At 55.3% G+C, this 21,607-nt stretch overlaps 1 protein-coding gene and 1 long non-coding RNA gene across 8 annotated transcripts in view; one reads left to right on the top strand and one right to left on the bottom strand.

The window, feature by feature from the left end:
* The window catches only part of TBCD (tubulin folding cofactor D), a 202,786-nt gene that overhangs the window by 3,137 nt on the left and 178,042 nt on the right, over nt 1-21,607 (bottom strand). For 6 of the 7 annotated variants that reach the window (XM_087441861.1, XM_087441864.1, XM_087441865.1 and 3 more), the window contains 9 exons: nt 17,640-17,723; nt 16,922-17,080; nt 16,705-16,843; nt 14,358-14,479; nt 11,884-11,961; nt 6,390-6,479; nt 5,710-5,797; nt 4,240-4,349; nt 1,319-1,403 (listed from right to left, as the gene is read on the bottom strand). In XM_087441861.1, coding sequence (XP_087297987.1) covers nt 1,319-1,403; nt 4,240-4,349; nt 5,710-5,797; nt 6,390-6,479; nt 11,884-11,961; nt 14,358-14,479; nt 16,705-16,843; nt 16,922-17,080; nt 17,640-17,723 — 955 coding nt within the window. Of the gene's footprint in view, nt 1-1,318; nt 1,404-4,239; nt 4,350-5,709; nt 5,798-6,389; nt 6,480-8,677; nt 8,907-11,883; nt 11,962-14,357; nt 14,480-16,704; nt 16,844-16,921; nt 17,081-17,639; nt 17,724-21,607 lie in introns of those variants that run through there. The other variant, XM_087441863.1, reaches the window with a different exon arrangement.
* Nucleotides 6,426-20,864, top strand: LOC147915093 (uncharacterized). The gene is made up of 3 exons (XR_015554796.1): nt 6,426-6,504; nt 7,086-7,227; nt 20,728-20,864. It is a non-coding gene; the product is annotated as an uncharacterized LOC147915093 (long non-coding RNA).

Below are 21,607 nucleotides of genomic sequence, written 5' to 3'. Positions count from 1 at the left end.
GGTGACACACGGTACCCAGAAAGGAGCTGGGTCACCCGCATATGGAAAGACATATCTGCTGACCTCCCTCACACCACATGCAAAACCTAATGCCAGACAGACTGTGAATTTAAATGTAAAAGGTGAAATGATAAAGCTTTCAGGAAACAACAGGAAACTATCACCATAACCTTGGAGTAGACAAACATATCTCAAACAGGACCCATAAGACAAAGTAAAATGGGAAGAAATGGTGAGCTGAAATATATTAAATCTAAGGATGAGAAGGCAGCCCCCCAAGTGGGAGATGATATCTGCAGTCTGCATGTCTAGTCAAGAATCAGGAACCCCTACAAAGTGTGACACACTGACCAGTGCTCACTTCCACATGGACAGGCTTCCTCAATAAAAAGCACAAAAACAGTCTCTCCAGAGTCAGGGTTCAAACCCAAGTCCAGAGGAACACCGCTGAGGGGGACGAGGAGGAGGAGTGTGGGCGGCGAGGTGGAGAGCTCACTCAGTCCCCAGCAATCAATCAAGTCTAGGCTGCTGTGACCTCCACTGCGGTCCCTGCAGAGCTGACGGACTGAAGAGAAAGTCCAATTCTCTGCCAAGTGCATACAAAATAGTCTGAAATCTCCCACTGACTACAGAAAACCCAGAAGAACAGCTTGGGGCCCAGCCACCTCAAAACCACAGCTACAATGTGCACGCCAAGGCCCTAGAAACGGAGACCTCAGTGGGCAGACACCAGCAGGCCCTAGGAGACCCTGGAGGATGACAAAGTCCCCAGAAGGGGCAAGCATCCAGGGAGGTGGCAGTGGTGGAAACACAGAAGGACCAGATTACGGCACCGAGAAGGCCTTTTCCAACATGAGGGAGGCCATGTCTGGGAGAAGAGCTCGGGCAATGCCACCTCCTCTGAGGGCTAGAGAGGCTGCATGGCCACCCACCCAGCAGACGGCCTGTCCTGGACATGGACACACACCAGGACACACCTGAGATGTGCCAGTGGGAGAGGGAGTCGGAGGGGCGGGTGGGCAAGCTGGAGCAGCAGGCACGCAGAAGCAGGCTCGGCACGCGTGAGGATCAGCAGCTCTCTATCTTTGCTTCAGAAGGAACAGCGACTGGGAAGGGGCTCCTGGGGGCCTGGTTCTCGGGAATGGGGGGTGCACATGCCCGCTGGCCTCTGCTCTGCATCTCTGAGGGTCCCAAAAGCCTGTGTGGGCCCCAACGGGGAGAGGGGCAGGCAGCGTGAACCCAGGATGTTCCAGACTCCGTTGTGGGCGGGCAGTGTGGACCCAGGATGTTCCAGACTCTGGAGGGGGCGTGCAGTTACCTTGGGGACCAGCTGTGGTCTGGGCACTCCAAGGAGGTCACACAGGCGGTTCCTCTGGCCTCGCACAAGCGGGAGCTCCGAGTCCCTGGGGAGGAGAGGGCAGGGCTGCTTCAGCCACAAGAAGGGTCAGTTCGCTCACAGCTAAACCTGCCACCAACTTGACACTCTCAGTAGATTCCTGTTGGTGTGCAGAAACCCCAAGGCATCTCAGACTAGGAGAAATCAGGGATGACAGTGCCACGCCCGGAACTCCACCCCTAGGCAAACCCTCAGTCAGGCGTGGATTCTGCACCAAGCTTTGCCTTGATGGCTGTCTCAGGAAACTGCAGGAGGAGGAGCCCCACCCAAAGGAGGGGTACCCCACAAGGAGACATGGCCCCCAAACGGGCCCAATGGGGGGGGGGGACAGGAAATGCCAGGACCCATGGAAGGGAAAGGGGGCTGCCTGGGGGAAGGGGCACAGATTTTAATCCATGGGTTGTTTTTAAGTTTTGTTTGACTTTGAAAACCATTTATTACTTTCATTAAAAATAAAAATTAAAGAGTCCACCCCAGTGGTGCAAGCGGTTAAGTGCACGTGCTCCGCTGCGGCGGCCCAGGGTTCGCCGGTTCGGATCCCGGGCGCACGCTGACACACCACTTGGCAAGCCATGCTGTGGCGGCGTCCCACATAAAGTGGAGGAAGATGGGCACGGATGTTAGCCCAGGACCAGTCTTCCTCAGCAAAAAGAGGAGGATTGGCAGATGTTAGCTCAGGGCTGATCTTCCTCACACACAAAAAAATTAAAATTAAATTTAGCAACACCATAGAGAAATACTGGGCATTTTTTATACTAAAAAATTATACATATAAATTTTTAAGTCATCTGGAATTTTATTTACAAAGGGATTAAATTATGGGGAAAGACCCCCCTCCACCTCAACACTGAGAGGGAGGACCCTGGGACCCCACTGGGGGAGATGGTTTCAGGCCTCTCTTCACTGTCCTTTTTCAAGCTGAATATTTTAGAACCTGATTCAGAATGTGCCTCCATGTTTTCATAGAGTTGACAACACAACAGAAAAATGTGTCATCAGTACAGCACTTTAAACTGCCACTCTCTCGACAGACGTAGAGGACAGGCCCCAAGGATGGATGGGTCAGGTCAGCTGGACCCTCAGCCCTGAGGATGCATGGGGTCAGGTCAGGTCAGCTGGACCCTCAGCCCTGAGGATGCATGGGGTCAGGTCAGGTCAGCTGGACCCTCAGCCCTGAGGATGCATGGGGTCAGGTCAGTGTTCCAGCTGTTCACAGCGAGTGGAGACATCCACGTCTTCTGAGACCACATTTCCTGATCTGGAGCTTTCATCGTGGGCCCCACAAAGATGTTCACCAGGACTCACTCCTCCTCGAGATTAAACGTATCCCTAGAAAAGCTTGACAAAGCCCTGAAACCAGAAAGCCCTCTTCTGTCCTTCGAGGCCACAGTCTCTCACATCTGAGCAGGGGAGCCAGGCCATCGGGCCAGGGCCAGGAGCTGCAGCTGTGCATGAGCTTTATGGAAAGCTCAGCCCTTTTAGGAACATGGCTATTTTGAGGGAAAGGATGACTGTATCATGCATGCCCTCCCTGCTTAAGCAGAGTGCACTGACCCTAACACAACTGGGTACTATCAGTCTGGGATCAGCACGAAGGCCTCTTACCATTGGTGTCTGAATGGGCCACTGCCTGACCTCTCTGAGCTTCCAACCTGTCTCCAAAACGGGGGATGAGGAGAGTGGTCACCTTGTAGGCATAGAGGCGTGTGTGTGAGTGCATGCACATGAGTGTGTGCACTTGGAAGAACACATGGATATGCGTGTGTGCGTGCACGTGAGTGTGTGCAGTGCCTGGAACATAAGAGCATCCCTCACGTGTCTGCCACTATCTCACTTACTGTTTTGTGCTGCTCGTGGGACCTGCGCTGACAGGCTCTACCTGTTGTGCTTCTTGATACCGTCCACGTGTCTTTCTCCACCAGCCCCCTCCCGCCCCCCACTCAACACATGTCCTTCAAACCTGCTGTCCAAATCCAGCAAAAGCCAAGAAGCCAGCAGAGATTTCAGGAAATTATGCCTAAAATAAACTTCGAGACCCAACTTTGTCTCAAAGGACCCAAGAGAAGCTAATGGCCCTGGTTGCCCCAGGAAGGACCTGGCCATCTGGGGATAGGGAAGAGAAGAAAACTTGTTCTTCCTGTTTTCTTCCATCCTTTTTGATTTTTTAACATGTCCACATGTGGCCTCTTCCACCAAGACTGAGCAAAGGCCCGAGGACCCTCCCCTGGGGCAAGTCTGGGCGTGGCGGCAGCTGCTGCAACCACTCAATGCCCTTCTGCGCCCTTGGGGCCGTGGCTGACATGTGGCGCACTCCGCCGAGGGATAAACTGCCTCCCTCGCTGCACACTTCACTGCATTTGTGACGCCACAGTTCAGGGGCAGAAGATGCCATTCCCCAGAGTGACCTCAACCCCAATGACAGCAGAAACGGTGCACCAGCTCCCATGGGCACCCAGAGCCGGCCGTGTTATTAGTTAATGAAAAAGCAGCCCACAAAGAAATAACAAATTAGCCTCTCACCAATCAGTGGGAAGAACAACCCATCTTTCACTTACAAAAAAATTATATTTGGGAGAAAAATAATTTCACTTTGAAAATTTTCCCACCTGAACACCCCAGGAGGCGCCCCCTCCCCTCCCTGTGTCCCGCCTGCCCAGCCCCTCTCCAGGCATGAGGAAGTGAGCCTGTACTACAGAAACACGGACAGGGGAGGCGAGAAGAGATTCGGTTACAACCACTATAGCCTCCTCGGAGGACCCAGAGCTGAGGCCGCAATGGAAGGCTGCAACTGATGGCATAGCTGACGCGTGTCCCAGGATAATAGGAAGGGGCCTGCCACTCACCAGGCCGTGCTGCTGAGCACAGCCATGACCTCGTCCAGGACGTCCATGCCCACAACGCTGCTGTAGGTGAGCACCATCTCATACACTTGGCTGGCCGTGGTCTTCCGGATCTGGACAGGACGAGCGCATGCATGGGAGGAGAAGGCCCGAGACACACAAAGCAGAGCCAACTGGACTCTGTCTAGGGAGCAGGGACACGGGGCCGGGCAGGACCCCAGTACCCTAGGACTCTGGAGTCCAACTAAAACCTGAAAGACGTGTCCAGTGCAGATTGTTCAAAGGAGGGAGCTGACCTGGATCCTAACTCAAGAGACCTTGGCCACACTGGACGTGGAACCACAACCAGACGAGGCGCGTTCCACATGGGCCACCTCGTTCTCTGCTGTCCCTGCGGCAGCCTTATTAGGAACAAGCTGGACAGCCTTGAACAGGCTAGGCCATATCGTCATGCTTGAAATGCCTCACTGAAACCTGCTCCTCATCAGAGAAGCACCCTCAGTTGCTTTCTTCTCTAGTTGTGCCTGCAGCAACAATCCACAGAGTGTCTGGTCTCAGTCCCCAGGCCACTCCAGGGCTCCTGAGGCGGCAGGTGAGGGTGGCCTGAGAACCTGCACTTCTGATAGTCAGGGTGGGGGTGCTGCGGCTGGTCCCTGAACCCAGTTTGAGAACCACTGTATTAAGTGAAACGTTACTCTCACCTTTTAGGAAAATGTCATGTGGGTTATTTGGAGAGTATTCTTTCAGCCAGAGGGGAACAGAATTCCTAGGAAACCTGACCCCTGGGTGGAGTGGGGGTTTGGGGTGAAGGCCTTGCTCCGAGGTGTGGGTTGAGCCACTTCAGCCTGGGGTCTTCCAGGAGCCCCCAACCACGGCCCAGGACCTCGATGGTGTGAGACTCCCACCCAGGATCCCAGTGCGGCCCCATCACCTAAGCCAGGGTCCCCACCGGGGTCCAGGGGTGGTGGCGGACAAACTGTGGGCAGGGTGGGGAGGGGCAGAGCCGGGAGGGGATCAGGGGTCAGAGGTTGGCAGTCCCACCAGTGCAGGGCACTCACTGAGTGTCCTTCCGCTTCCCTAGCACCCAGGCTCACGGACTTGGGCCTCCAGGGGTGCGTGCGGACCTCGGCCCAGGAGGACGCAGGCTGTGCCGCACTCAGGAGCCGCTTCCGTGAACCAAGATAGGTCACACTGCCCCTCGAAGGGCGCCCATGTGGGCAGAACACCCCGCCCGCTCATGACAGGTCCTGTCCCCACCAGGGCCCCAGCCCCTACCCAGCGTCCACTCCGGGGCCAGCCACCCACCCACAGCCGGGGAGCACCTGGCCCTGACCCGGCACCAGCTTCCCAGAACCAGAGCCATGGAGTGGGTCATGATGCGTGACCACAGTGTCACCGTGGGGAAGTCCAAGGATGGGCCCGCTGGAACCCTGGCCAGCAGCCGGCCGTTAGGCCAACCACACGGGCACTCACCATGGGGAATGGGTGGCAGAGCAGAAGGAACAGCTGCAGGAGGACCTTTCTCCTCACGTCCCCCGGGAACTGCACCATCCCGCAGAACCTGCAGGGACCACAGGTGAGCGCCAGGTGAGTGGCACCAGCCTGCTGCCAGGACGCCCAGCGGGGGAAGCAGACATCCCAGACCCTTGCCTGACCAGGCGCCCACGGGCACAAGTGGACGGGAGGCTGCCAGAGCCCTGCAGGTGCTGCGTGCTGACCCAGCCTCAGGGCCCTACAGAGCAGTGCAGATGTGCAGTCGGGGCCGGGGCCCCGCTTCAGTGTCCACTGTCACTCTGCCGAGTGGAGGCACCTGGAACAACACGGCCAGATCTCCAGTATCAGGAATCAGGCTTGTTTCTATGAAAACCTGCCTCATGAGAGGACAGCCTGACAAAATGCACATCCCCCTTTCCAGGAGGCTGTCGTGAGCCTCCCCCAACAGGCCCATGTCCACGGGGTCATCACCAAGGCCACAGGGTGGTCGGGGCAGGGCTCCCTGCTCTGGGGGACGTGGCTGGGCTGCCTCGGCTGTCACTGGGACTGTTCTCAACTGATGGCAACCCCCACGACATGATGCAGCCTCGTGACTCTGACTCCGCTTCTCTCCCCCGAGCCCCTCCCTGTACCATCTCCGCAGGTAACCCAAAACTCACACCCCGATGCTGGACCGCAGCTTCTGGACATCTTTGGACTTCTTGATTTCTTCCTTACAAAGCGCAAGCAGCCTCACACAGAAGGGATGGCTGGAAGGAAGGCACATCGTCAGAGGTGAGCTCTCAGGGAGCAAGTGCAGCTCATGACACACAGCTGCCACCAGATGACCAGAGGGCCACATCCCTCGGGGACGCTGTGCCAGGTCACGTTAGCCAGTTCCTTTACAAGTGCAGTGGAGAACGGACACCCCTCAGACCACCTTCCTTCCCCGTGCCTCCCCGTCCTCAGGGCCCCTCGACAGGAGGGCAGGCTGACTTCTGGCGCGGCCAGGACGGGAGCAGGTCCACCCTCGTGCCAGCACCAGCGGGAGCACCTGCACACTATGTGCTGTGACCCAGCAGGCTCGACCCAAGATCAAGGGAGAGGACACCCCACCCCCAGGTCCCAGAGGATCAGGGAGCAACCGGAGGGGGCAAGTGCAGACACAGCAGAGGCTGAGTGGTCAGTGAGCTGAGGTAAACGTGGGGCCAGGGCAGCTAAGGCCAGTGAGGGTCCCACTGAGATGGAGACACTCCTGTTCTGCGGTGCTGCAGCCAGGGATCCACTGCCCCCTTGCCCCACGCCAGGTCTGGATGTGCCACATGGGCTGAGACATGTAGGTCCAAGTAACCCTATGGCTCCTTCTTCCCCATCAGCTGGCTGGAGGCTGCCCAGGCAACCTTACAATATAGTTGGGGGCAGAGCCTCGTCTCACTGGGCCCCTGGGTGAAGGCAACAGGACGGACCTCCCCCAGCGAGCAGGAAGTGGCCACCATGCTAGGCCACCGCCATGTCAAGGTCGGTGTGGACAGTAGCTCCCCCAAGCAAAAATGGTCCCAGGGAAACTCTCCTGTCCTCTTAGATAAAGTGGACCTCAGCCTCTCTCCACCCCCTGGCACCACCGTCCACTCCCCACCCACTGGCACCACCAACCTCTCAACCCTGCCTGCCCCTCCAGGTCCTCACTGTCACTCAGAGCTGTCAGTGTCCCTCTCTGGCCCCCACCCCTCCCTGAACCCAACTTCCCCCCACAGCTCATTGAAATGCTTGTTAAGGATCAAATGACCATTGTGTCACTGAGGGCCATGGTCACTGCTATCCTCAGCCTATGTGACGACTCGGTACACACCATCGACAGCCCTGCTGTGGCAGTGCCGAGCTCTTCCAACTCTGCCTGCTTCCTAGTGGCTTTGCTGTCTCCTCTGCTCACCATCCTCCTAACAGTAGGGCACCCCAGTTTCCATCAGGGCCCTTCTCGATCTACACCCCTCCCCTGGTCACCTGTCTATACCCACTCCCTTGATGACCTCATGAGTTCACATAACATCCATTCTCTGAGGACTTTCCACTGAGTTCCAGCCTTGAAAGTCCATCTCCTCTGGACAAGCTCTAATAAGCATCTCAAACCAAACATTTCTGCTATGGACTGAATGTTTGTGTCCCCCAAAATTCATGTTGAAGCCATGACCCCTGATGTGAAGGCATTAGGAGGTGGGGCCTGGGGAGGCGATTAGGTCCTGTGGAACCCCATGATGGCATTAGTGCCCTCATAAGAGAGACACAGAGATGCTCTCTCTGCCATGTGAGGATGCGGCGAGAAGGCGGCCACCTGCACACTAGGAACCAAATCGGCCAGCACCTGATGCTGGACTTCCAGCCTCAGGACTGTGAGGGATTGATCTCTGTCGCTCAAGCCACCCAGTCTGTGGTGTTTTGCTGTAGCAGCCTGACCGGGCTAGGACAGTCTTCCAGCTGGACTTCCAGACGTCTCTGGTCCACACCTGTTCCATCCAGTCTTCCTGTCTCGAGGAGCACCTCCACCCTCCACCTGCTAGTCCAAGAAGCTGCGGTCATCCTCGGCTGCCTCAGCCCCTCACACCACATCTGATCTGCCAGTAGACCTGCTGGTCTGCATCAACACGCATCTAGGGCCGGCCACTCTCCTCTGCCACCATCTCCCCAGAGTGACGGCGCTGCCTTCCCTGGACCCCGAGACTGCTCTCTGCCTACCTCAGCTCTGAGAGAGGAGCTGGCACTCGGGGCTCCTCAGAACCGGGAGACCACACGACTCTCCAGAGGAAGCTGAGCAGTGCTGTTTTCAGCCTCCAGCAGTGACAAGACCCAAAGCTTGGTCCTGATCAAGGTGTGGACCCAACAAACCTGGAAGGCTGCCCCCAGGGAGAGAGGGGATGAGGCGTGCACCAGCCTCTCATGGGCTGCGGCCACCTGGACAGTCCAGAGACCCCCACGGGGCGAACGTGGGTCAGGGAGGTTCAAGATTGCCACCGCCCCTCAGTGCCTGGAAAAGACCCTCACCTGCTTTTACAGATGACTTACAAATGCAGCATCCAGACAAATGAGAACACACACACCACATGCTGTCGCAACTCCAGAAATTCCACATGAGTACTGCAGACCAGAACACACAGGACAACGGCAGAACTGCGTCCAGGAGGGCAGAAGGAAGGTCAGAGGGACTGGAAGGAAGAAAGTGGGACAACATCTGAAAAAACCCAAAACCCAGAAGTAAGAACTGCACAAATAAATGGGCAGTGGATCAGAAATGTCTTAAGAAAGAATCAGCAGATGGGGGAGAGAGAGAGAGGAGAAAGTGTGGGAGGTGTGGAGGGTTGAGGACGGAGTGGGGAGGGGCTGTGGTGGTTTGCATTGCAAGTCCTAGAACTGGGAGGGCAAAGTGGAACGGTCTAAGCTGAAGAGATAATGATGGTAAGAATTTTCTAGAACAAATGAAAACAAACGAAGCCACAGATTCAAGTTCAACAAATTCCTGGTCAGATATATATAGGGAGAGAATTGACAGATTTGAGTGACAACTACAGGAAAACCTTAGGAGGAGGCAGGCAAACCCAGACAACTCCCGTGGGGTGCAGTCAGACCCCAGACTCACAGGGGACTTCTCAAAGCAAGGAGACAAGTCAGAAGGAAGTGGAAAGATATTCTTCAAGTCCCGAAATAAAACAGCTGCCTAGAATTCTGTAGCCTCTGAAAATAAAATCAGAAAGCACTGCCACCAGCAGACCTCACTGGAGGAAATTCTAAAGGATGTTCTTTAGGCAGAAAAGAATATGATCCCAGATGAGGTGGGGGACAAGACGCAGGAGGTAATGAGGGAAAAGAAAGTAGTAAAAATGTGTTTAACTTAAAACAAACACTAACTGCACAAAACAGCAATAAGTGAAAACATAAATGTAATAGAATACTTGACAATGATGTCCTGCCACCACAGGGAAGTACACAGGACGCGTCCTAACACTCTTGGTGTTGTCCAGGAAGAGGACAAAATGCTGAAAATGAACTCCGAGGAGGTGACCTGGTGGGGAGCAGAAAAGAGGACAAAGTCCCAGTCAAGCACGTGAAGGAGATGGAAATGACCCCGTTAACGGACAGAATGGAGGAGGAGGAATGGGAGAGGGGCCGGCAGGGCCGGGAGAGCCCACGCACGCGGACATAGACCCAGTGGTCACGTGGGACATGATGAACGGTCCCGTGAAAAGATAGGCTTCAGCCAGTGTGCACAGATCTACTGACTGCTCACAGGAGATGCCCAGACACAGACACGTGCAGAGGGAACGCGGAGAACAGGAAAGGAGAGAAGTCAGAAGCAGCTGGTGCAGCCGCACAAATGAATACGCGACAGACCGGGTGTGCGAGGCACAGAGTCCCACCAGGAATGAAGGCCCTTTACCGACAAGATTCACCCTGAGTCTGTGTGCGCCAAGATGTAAAACCTGAAAATACATAACGCAAACACTGACAAAACTACAGAGAAATAAAGAGAGCTATATTCATAGCAGGAGATACTTTCTCCCACCATCTTATTTTAAAATTTTCAAAGCACAAAAACATGTTAAGATCTTAAACAGAATGTTTAGCAAGCCAAGTTATGCACTAAAGGGTCCCACAGCCAGGTGGCCATAGCCCACAAATGCTGCTCTGACATTAGGTATGAGAAAGTCAGTGTGATGCACCATCAGCAACTTAAGAGAAGAAATGCTTTGATGTTATCAGGTTAAAAAAGTATTGGAGGGGGGGCTGGCCCAGTGGCATAGTGGTTAAGTTCTCATGTTCCGCTCTGCTGGCCTGGGGTTTGCAAGTTCAAATCTGGGCATGAACCAACGCAACACTCATCAAGCCATGCTGTGGCGGCGTCCCACAAACAAAGTAGAGGAACATGGGCACAGATGTTAGCTCAGGGCCAATCCTCCTCACCGAAAAAAAAAAAGCATTGGGGAGTCTCAGCAAAGATGGAGTAACAGGGACTAGGTTCACGCCCCACCTGAACCAACTAAAAACCAAACAAACTCACAACACAGCAAATGGCCAAGGACAGCAACCACTGAGGCAGGGGAGGCAAGTGAGGTGAGCCTGCAACTGCCTGGCTTCCTGCCCGCGCAGGGGGCGCGAGGGGACCTGGGCGCCTGAGTCTGCAGTTCGCTCCGTCTGCAGGGCACAACACCAGAGGGGCGGGGGCTTCCCAGGGCCCCAAGGATTCACCTGAGCCCTGGTCAGCGCATGAGCACAAGGACACTGCCCCAGGCTGGGAACAGAACCACCCAGGAAGATGACAGGAAGACCCCTGCTTAGCACACACAGTGACTGTTACACCAGCCGAGTGGAAAGCTCGGAAATCTAGCCCCAGCCAGCAGAGACCTTAGTAGTGGGAGAAAATTAACACAAGAAAAATGCCACTCTGGCCCACCTGATACAGTTTAAAAACTGTTTTCAAATCACTGAAACGTGCCCACAGGGAAGCTCAAGCCCACCCACGGGGGACAGTGAGGTCCAACAGAAATCATCGGCACACAAGAAACAAGAAAACGTGGCCCTGACGAGATAAACCAGCCGCTGAGACCTGGGACGTGGGCGCTCACGGACAAGGAGGCTGACGCGGGCAGCAACGTGTCCCTGTGCTCGGGCAGCCAAGAAACCCCGAACACAGCGGACATGGGAAGCAGCCTTTTGACCCACTCCCCACACCCACATCCAGCCAGCCTCGCCACGGCCCCACTGTGTCCCACTCTGTCCTTAGTGGGCTCCCAAGTCCTCCTCTCACAAAAGTGCCCGATCCATCACTGCAACAGTCACAGGCCCTCTGCAATCCCCCATCCCCATCCACCATCTAGTCCACCGTCCACAACTGCCCTGACCACTGGGGCCCTGGCAGGTGGGACACCTCACCTGCTCAGGCCCATTTCCCACCTGGATGGCAGGCAGGTGCCACAACAGGAGCCCGCACCCACCCAGCCCAGCCTCTCGTGGGGCAGCCAATGCTTCCTGACAGCATTTCCAGTGTGTATAAAAACTGACCCTGAACCCATTGGAAAATTATCTCCTAGATTCTCATCTCTGGATCTGATCACTTTTCCTTTAACAGGTGAGCTACAAGGCTTAACCAGTAAAGCAGCACTGAAAGGGAAAAAAATAAACTCTTACTTCTCCTCCGTGGTGAAGATGTCGAAGCACCCATTGGCCAGCATCTGGTCCAGTGTCTTCAGCAGCGGCACAGAGACCCTGAGGGAAGAAGAGGAGCCGTGAGAGACCAGGGGCCAAACAGGAGACGGAGGGAGGGCTGGGCAAGTGGAGAGGCAAGGGCTCTGAGGGGAAGTGGCAGTCAATGTCCACTGTCCCGAGGCTGTACAATCCCAGTGAAAGTCCGGCAGGACGTTCTGTAGAAACGACAAGCTGATTCTAAATTTAAGTGGAAATGCAGAGGATCAAAAAAAGCCCAAACAACTATGGGAGAAAGAACAGAGCAGGAGGGCTACCACCACCTGAGGTCAAAGCCACAGTGGAGTTCCAGTGGTCAGAGCAGGGTGGTCCAGAACGTAGATCAAAAAACAGAAAAGAGCCCAGAAAAGAGCCTGAATAGAGCAACTGGACATCCACAGGCAGAACCACAAACGGTCTGGACGTCCACACGCAGAACCACAAACGGCGCTGGATGTCCACACGCAGAACCACAAACGGCGCTGGACATCCACACGCAGAACCACAAACGGTCTGGACGTCCACACGCAGAACCACAAAGGGTCTGGATGTCCACACACAGAACCACAAACGGACATGGATCCATTCCTTGCATCACATACTAACCCAAACTAGTGGATTGGTTAGAAACTAACCCAAAATGGACCTTAGGTTTAATATAAAACCTAAAACTATAAAACTTCTAGAAGAAAACAAGAGAAAATCTTTGTGACCTTGAGTTAGGCAAAGATTACTTAGATATGACACAAAAAGCACAATCCATAAAAGAACAAGCAGATAAACTGGAGTTCATCACATTTGCTCTGTGAAAAGATGAAAGAGAAGCCACAGACTAAGAAAATATTTGCAAATCACATGGCTGACAAAGGATTTGTCCAGTACATGTTAGAAAACCTCACAACTCAGCAGTGAGGAAAAAGCCACCCCCAGTTAACAAATAGGCAGAAGACCTGGACAGACACCTCACCAGGGGGGCTCTCCAGATGGCCCACGAGCCCCAAGAAGATGCTCCCCATCCTCAGTGGGGAGAGAAATGAGCCCACGCCCGCAAAACAACTAAGATTAAAGACGGACCACATCAGCCTGTGAGGACGTGGCCCTGGTTCTCTGAGACCCTATGAGCAGGAAGGTAAAATGGTACAACCACCATGGAAGACGGCTGGGCGGTTTTTCAAAAGGTTAAATATTCACCTACCATATGACCAGCCAGTCCACTCCTCAGGATCCGCCAAGGGGAAAGGAAAGATGTGTCCACACCGACTTGCACATGGATGCTCACCACAGCTCATCTGTGACTGCCTCACACTGCAGACAGCCCAGATGCCACCAAGAGATGAGCAAAGAGTGCAGTAACCACACAAGAGAACACAACTCAGCCTATGAACAAGTGTGCAGTAACCACGCAACAGAACACAACTCAGCCTACAAACAAAATGTGCAGTAACCATGCAACAGAACACAACTCAGCATTAAAAGGTGACTCTAAGTATGCTGGACCCAAGGAGCCAGATACACAAAGGGTACTCACGGCATGATTCCATTTAAATAAAATTCTAGAAAGTGCCACCTAAGTTATAGTGACAGTACGCAAACCAGCAGCTGCCTTGGGGCTGGGGATCCGTGAGGAGTGGGGGGCTTGGGAGGGGCCGGAGGGAACATTTGGGGTGATGGATGTGTTCGGGGCCTTGACTGTGGTGATGGTTCACGGGTGTTGACATGAGTCAAAATCTATCAAACTGCACAGGTCACGTGCATCTCACTGCCGTCACTCCTCCACGGAAGGAGCTCCTATTTATTGAGAGCTGCCTCTCTGCTTCCCATGGCCAGGACGGCTGCCAAGGGCCTGCGTGAGGGGACCCTCGGCCATGCCACTGCAAGGGGCCTGGCTGCCCCGGGACAACCAAGAACTGAGTCTAGGAACAACCCCTCTGGGGGCTGTGGGAAACATCCCTGATTCTGAGATCAGGGCCTGTGCAGTCTACACCCTACTTTCATGGAAAAGCAATTACCAAAACACTGGCGCAAAAATGTTCAGAACCCAGGTCTCGTTTCTCACCATGATGTTCCCACCCTGGCACACTACTAACGCCCCTGCTCAGTGGTCGTGGTCATGTCAGCATGTGTGGACCAGGGTCCACCTCGGGGAGCACACAGGCAAGGGCCGCACTTCCCTCCGGGCTCACAGCCCATCACCTTCACTTCTGATGTACAAAAACCCTAATTCCACCAGCCCAAAGAGCAGGCTAGGAGGGCCCAGGGGGTGATGGGCCAGCCCGAGACCCATGTGCTTGGGCACACCCTCACCTGGCCATGTCCATGTTCCTCACCTGTGCCTCCCCCACCTGTCCCTTAAAATCCTGGTGAGAACAAACGAGACCCTGGGGGTCTGAGAAACCATCATGAAGAGCACCACCGCTTACCTGTCGTTCAGCAGGTTGTCCTCAAAGACTTGCAGAAGGGTCCCGCCAAAGCCCTCCAGGGCCTGCGGGTCGTCCTGAATTCCCTTCATGTATTCAAAGAGACTCTGCGTCGAGCACCGGACCTGCAGGACGGAGACGCTTCTTGTAACGGCGACAAGACCCCGCTCCCCTCGCGCCTGCCCTGGGCTTGGCCGCAGTAACAGACTCAAAGGTCTGCTACTAGCTGAGAGGATGGAGCAACAGCGTGAGGATCCTGCCATCGCCCGGCCAGACGGGGCACGAGCACAGAGCCACAGTGCAAACCCCTGAAACGGACACGCTTCTCTGGAGGCAGCGACACAACCCAAGCTCTCACATGCTGTCGCTCAACTTGCCAGAATGACCCCTGAGCCAACCGTGGAGGAGACTGTCCGTGGGAAGAGGTCACCAGAGCCTGGCATTGAGAGCAACCAGATGCTCTGAGACCTTCCTGTTCCAAACTCAGCTGCAGATCCCTGAGGCGCTGCTGGGCTCAGTCCCCCCCACAGGCACCACACAAACAAGCAGAGGAACCGTCACGGGAGCTGGGCCTGGGCAGACTGGAGGCTTCGCAGACCCCACACAGAGAGACCCACACGGACACGGACACAGACACGGAGGCAGCCAAAAGCAGGGAGCAGCAGGGATCCAGGGTGTCCCTGAAGCTGGACACCAGCAGCTTCAAGCTGGCAAGAAAGAGAAGGGGCATCCAAGACTCCAGCTCTGACCAAGCCCACAGCCTGCCCAGTGTCTGGGGGCTGAGCACAGCTTCTGGCAGGAGCGACAGCAAACTGTGTGGAGGCAGCTTCCCCCAGGTTAATACCAACACCATCACCCAGGCAAACACCTGAGACAGCGAGTCACTGCAAACGGTTAGCAGAAGTGAGGATGCAGGTGCAGATCAGACACTGTGATACAAGACACAGAACACAGGAGAATGCATCTATTAATCTTTAAAACAAAAATGTAATTACAAAGATGAGCCTACAATGAAAAAGCACGAGAAAAAGATTCAGGACAAAATAAATGTTTGGTAATAAAAAATAAAATTACTGAAACCAAAAACTCAAAACCAGATTACACAAAGCTGCAGAAACTTGTAGTGACTGGAAGAGAAGTCTCAAGAACAGAGCGGACCGGATGTGAAGGGAGACACGAGAGCACAGAAGACACGTGGAGGAAACATGGAGCACAGGAGGAGGAGGGTCATGGATCCTCCAAAAGTGATGAAAACGACGAACCCCAACAGGAACGTGCTGACCTACTGGAGCAAGACTGCAGGACATAAGAGCAGAGACAACCCTGAGAATAGCCAAAGGGAAGGAGAACAGGAGCAGTGAGGCATAGCAGCCACTCGCAGCAGCGACAAGGGACTGGAGCAGCGGGGGGAGCCTCAGACGAGAATTCTGCCCCCACAAATCATCTCCCGAGAACAAGGACCCATCAGTGAAAACTAGAGGCATTCACCCTGAGGGGCTTGAAGGGAAAGTGCAGGAAATTTAAACATATGCCATCTCCATGGAAACCAGGGAAGGGCCAGCCCCCCAGCAGGAATGTTCTCCAACAGGAACGTCTGCCAGTGAGTGGGGCTGAGAAGAAGCAGATGCACCCCCATGATGGTGCACACGACAACTTTTCAACGGTCCGATTTACAGTGTGTGAGGGAACGTGGCACGCCAAGCCAGCAGAGAGGTGAGGACAGAGTAAGGAAACACAAGCTGCAAACAAAAACTTATCCAAAAAGAACCCCTGAAAGAGAGTCAAAGCAGCGGCTGGCGGACCGACTCCAAATGTGATGGTGACACACGGACTGTACGAGTTGCGTGTGGCAGAAGAGGGGACAAGACAGCCGACGCTGAGACCGCTGACACCACAACGGTGCTGGGAAACAGAAGTTCATTGTAACATCTTCGTACTTCTGTGCGTGTCAGATCTTCCTAATGGAAAGTCCCACTACTCAGTTTCCCACTGAAGACGTCAGTCCTCTCTCATCAGAGGAAACACCTCAGGGACCCTGCCTGGGAGGGCAAAGCCAGGGGAAGGAGCTGGACCCTTGACCCCCTCGACTCCAAAGCAAACATTCCCGAGACAGAACCAGCAGAAGGAAGGAGACAGCAGACCCCCAGCACGCACTTCCCACACCCCTAGCTCCCACCCGGAGAACACCAGACACCGCCATGCCATGGAACTTCCCACGCTGCCCCAGCTCCCACCTGGAGAACACCAGACACCGCCATGCCATGGAACTTCCCACGCTGCCCCAGCTCCCAGCAGACGCCCACACAGAACTGCTCTCCTCAAGAAGAGGCCAGGCCAGCTGCTTCCTCACCGTGGACTCCGTCAAGCCGCCCACGGACACAGCCAGCCCCAGCAGCACGTGGTAGCGATAGGCGGGCAGCCCCAGGAGACGGGTGATGCGAGGGAAGGCCTGGGATGGCGCGTTCCAGTTCACAGAGGCCACGTCGGACCTGCAAGAGAGCGAACAGGCAAGCTGGAAGGGCCATGGCCCCCACCCCTGAGACCCGGGGACACACAGGGCTCCAAACCTGGGAAAGAGCTCCTGCAGGTCTCCTCGGTGGGGCAGGTGCGGGATGGGAGGGCCATCAGAGTGTAGCAGCGCCATGAACACATGGGCAGCATGCGCACGGACCCGGTCGATCTTCTCACTCGCCTGCTGGGCCACGCAGCACATGACCCGCTCACAGCTGCAAACCAAGAGTGCAGGCCATCGGCTCAGCACAGCAGCCACCAGGGCTGCAGGTCAGGACCCCACTCCCCAGCTGATATGACACCCAAGGTCTCGGGTGGAAGCAGTAAGGACAGACATGGCTCTGGGGTGGGCAGCGGGTGGTGATGGGACCTCAGGGGCTGGGGAGGTAGAGAAGGATGGGGATAAGAAGAGGAGGAAGAGGGGGCTGGGGGGGATGGGCTAAGGACAGGAGACTGTCTCCACAAAGGCCTCAGTGACATCGGCAGCAGAGGGCAGGACCCTAGGCAAGCGTGGTGCCCGAGGCAGCCCTGGTCCAAGGAACCACTGGGTGGGGATGGCCAGTCCCCCGTGGGAGCAGGTGCTCAGGCGCAGGAGCCCTAGGCCAAGCAGCAGCCCCTGGCCTGGCCTCACCCCAGGCTGGCTGTCCTCCAATAGGCCTGAGCCCCAGGGAGGCGCCACTTGGGGCGGGAGGCCTGGTCAGGAGCTGCAGGCTGTGGCGTCAGGAGGAAGGGAGGGCCAGGGCAGAGTCTCCCACGCGGGGAGGTCACACTCACACACGGGCCTCGAGCATCTCCGGCTGGTCCCTCCCCAGCAGCAGCGTCAGGTCCATCAGACTGGTCATGGCGGCCTCACGGACCCTGCGGGGGATGAGGGGCGATGAGGAGCCGGCCTCCCACCCCAGGCGCACGTGGCCCATCAGCCACACTCAGATCTTGGAGATTGTGAAAATCACACTTCAGTGGGAAACGTCTAAGCAACAATTCAGGCATCTGGCAGCCTTTCCTCAGGGAGCGTTTTCTCAAGTGGTTACGTACAACAAAGACGCGTGTGACACCTGCGGAGAGATGCCAGGTCCCAGCATACTCTGCCTCAAGGGCACACGCGGAAACACCACTGATTTTCTCATGAACCTTTAAATGCAAATACACCCACTCTACACGTTTCTCGCTGGATCCCGTTGGTAGAGCAGCTCTCGTTTGCTGCTGCCTGCATCCCGCCAGGTCAGGACGTCTCCCCACTCTGAACACACTTGCTCCACGTCAGCTCATGTTCAAGGAAACAACGCTGATACAATTAGAAAACCTGAGCCCACACTGTTCCGGGCCCAACTCCACAGGGACAGCAGCACTGTAAACCTGGGACAAGTGCACCCGGCCTGGGCAGGACACAGCCGGACAACGGGAACCACAGACACTGCCCCGTGTCACCAGGGCCAGCAGGTCCCATAGGCCCGGACACCAACATTCCTGCCAACGAGTGAAGGCCGTGCACCAGAGAGACAGCCTGCGCTGCTTGGATGAGAGGCTGGGCTCGGACAGAGACCCGGGCCCTGGGAGGCCCGGTGGGAGAAGCCGCGTGCAGGGGTGGGGCTGCTTGGACACAGGCTGACGGGAGCTGATCAAGCTCAGGCGCCAGGCTGGGCCACCAACCAGCCGCAGCTCAGAACACGACACCCACGACCGTGGGGAGGGGCCAGGGAGCAGGCAGGGCATGGAAGGTGGGACGACAGAGTGCTCCCGCGGAAGCCCAGCTCTCACGGGGAAGGCTGGGGAGCGGGACACAGAGGAGGGGCCCTCGCCAGCTCCTGATGGGCAAGCACAGGGTGAGCTGGGAGGACACAGGTGCAGAAGAAAGAGTCTGGGGTCCAAGCCCAGAAGGCCCCTCCTCAGGCCGTGGGCACAGCAGCCCAGGGTGTGGACAGGAGTGAGCGGGACTCCAGCCCAGGGGGGCATGAGGTGACTGCCCACACAACATGGGCTTGATGTTGCTGCGAGGAAATCCCACTCCCACAACCCACAGACTCCACGATATGAACTCACCATTTCTGGATTTAGTAAAAAATTACCAGCCCAGTGGCACAAGCAGTTGGGTGCGCGCACTCTGCTGCGGCGGCCCGGGTTCACCGGTTCGGATCCCGGGTGCGCACCGACAAACCGCTTGTCGGGCCGTGCTGTGGCGGCATCCCATATAAAGTAGAGGAAGGTGGGCATGGATGTTAGCCCAGGGCCAGTCTTCCTCAGCAAAAAGAGGAGGATTGGCAGATGTTAGCTCAGGGCCGATCTTCCTCACACACACAAAAAAATTACAAGGAATGTTAAAAAAAAAAAAGAAAAGAAAAGAAAAAAAGACCAAGTGCTAAAACAGAGAGAGCAGATGACACAGACAGACCCAAGACGACACGACGTTGGAGCGAATGTGCAGTCTTGACAGCAACCCCGAGGAACACGCTGAAGAACAGTAGAGGAGGAGGGAAACAAGTGAAAAAGATGGAGACTCTCCACAGGTGACTGGAGCCTCTGAGAGGCCCCAGCACTGCAGGACCCAGACTCACTCTGAATCCATGGAGGGCAGGAGGAGCCCCTCCGACACCACAGCCACAGCACAGCCTGAGCCCCTGGGTTGACGGTGGAGCTGGAGGTGATGGCCAGGGGGCTTCCCCTCTGTTTCATTTTTCCTCTGCTCTAGGGCAGCCACAGCAATGCAGAAACACCAGTGAAAACCCACTGTCCTGGCTTGAACTGTGAGGCAGAGTCTGGGACAACCAGAGACACCGAGAGCAAAGGGGGTCCCCTAAAGGGGCGCGCCCCAGAAGGGGACCCCACGTCCACGTGGGAGCACTCCCCACATCTCCATCAGGACACGGCCGACTGGACAGAACGTGAGCGGCCACCCACATCAGGCGAGGCAGAGATGGTGGCTCTGTGTTCAGAGCAGGTCTGCTGCCTGCTGAAAGCCGCCAGCAGCTTCCGGAAAAATGACACAGGCCAGAATCTCCACAACAAAACCCTCCCTGTATCCAGGACCTGCTCCAAAACCACTCGCCACACAAAGAACCAGGAAGAGCAGCCCACTCTCCAGGGCAGATGAGCGAGCCCTTGCTGGGTCAGACCGCTGTCAGCAACACAGCCCCCAAGAGGTGCTGCCCCACAGAGACAGGGCAGCAAAGGGGTCACGTGGCTGCACTGCAGCTGCACCCGGAGAGCCAGCAACTGAGCTCAGGACGGCCTCTCTGAGGACATGGGACTGGAGAGCCGTGTGGCGCCCCTCGAGAGCCCCCCATGCCTGGGACGAGGACCACGGGGTTCTGACGAGACCCCAGTGAACCCTGCCCGAGTCCCTGCAGACACATGCGCGGTCCCCCAAATACCATCGGGACGAGTGGAGGAAGGCGAGTAGCCGGCAGGGCAGGGGACACTCCTGACGGTGAAAAGGCAGGATGTGCAGCAGACACAGACCCAGCGGGAGATTTTACTAACAAAAATACAACACGAAATTAGAGTTTTATCAGAGGAACTTAATAGCATTGTGGAGATTAAATAAAGGAAAGAGCCAATGAAGCTGAACATAAATTAATAGAATTCACACAACTGAAGAGAGAAAAACTTTGAAAAAATGAATAGGGCTTCAGGATTTGTGGGACATCATGAAGAGGTCTTACCAGGTGACAGGATATCAGAGTGAGATAAGAGGCAAGAAAATATCTAGAGAAATAGGGGCCAAATATGAGACAACATATCCATTCATTTCTTTTTTCTTTTAAGTTTTAACATAAAGCTTAACTTCTTTCTCCATCCTCCAAATAAAAAAATGAACTACTTCTACTCTATGTGAGTCACACCTTTTTCTGTGCTCTTCCCACAGTAAGGCGTCCTCTGACGACCCATCCACAGAGACCCTGAGAGAGAACACGAACGAGAACACTCATCCACAACAACGGCCACTTGGTCTCTTATTTACAGTAAACAGAAAAGTATTATGAAATCTTGGAAAGAAGACAACTGCCCATATGAGAGTAAAGAATGAACACAAGCCGGCCTCCGGCCATGAGCACAGCTGGAGTCAGCAGCCTCACTCAGCTCAGCAGAGGGTTGGCTATTTAGATCTTCCCCAGGTAGATCACAACCGGAGGGCTTCTCCCAGACCCTTGAGGTCTGGTTTCCATCAGGTGGGACTGATGCAGCTGAGGCCCTGGAAAATCAGCCACAGCACGATCCCCAGGGCCCATCTCTGCCCTTCTCCAGAACGGTTTGGGACCCCTCCCACTCTGGACAGCCAGCTGGGGCTTGGTTTACATGAACTTCATTAAGTCAAAACTGGGGCTTCGGGGCTGGCCTGGTGGCCTAGTGGTTAAGTTGGCACGTTCTGCTTCGGCTGCCTGGGGTTCGCTGGGTCGGATCCTGGGCGCAGACCTACATACTGCTCATCAAGCCATGCTGAGGAGGCACCCCACATAGAAGAGCTACAACTCTACAACTATGACACACAACTGTGCACTGGGGCTTTGGAGAGAAAGAAAGGTAAAAGATGAAGATTGGCAACAGATGTTAGCACAGGGCCACTCTTCCTGAAAAAAAAAAAAGGCCACTCTTCCTGAAAAAAAAAAAAATATATATATATATATATACATGTATAACAAAAAAACAAAACTGGGGCTTAGACGAGGGAGTCAGCACCATGTTCGTATTTCATGAAGTGACTGTTTTCTCAGTAAAGAGCAGAAACACACACGAGAGACTGAGCA

Source organism: Ceratotherium simum, chromosome 16, assembly GCF_057802395.1.
Source record: "Ceratotherium simum simum isolate JZ-2026a chromosome 16, ASM5780239v1, whole genome shotgun sequence".
Classification (NCBI taxonomy): domain Eukaryota; kingdom Metazoa; phylum Chordata; class Mammalia; order Perissodactyla; family Rhinocerotidae; genus Ceratotherium; species Ceratotherium simum.
This window is presented reverse-complemented; position numbering and strand designations above follow the sequence as displayed.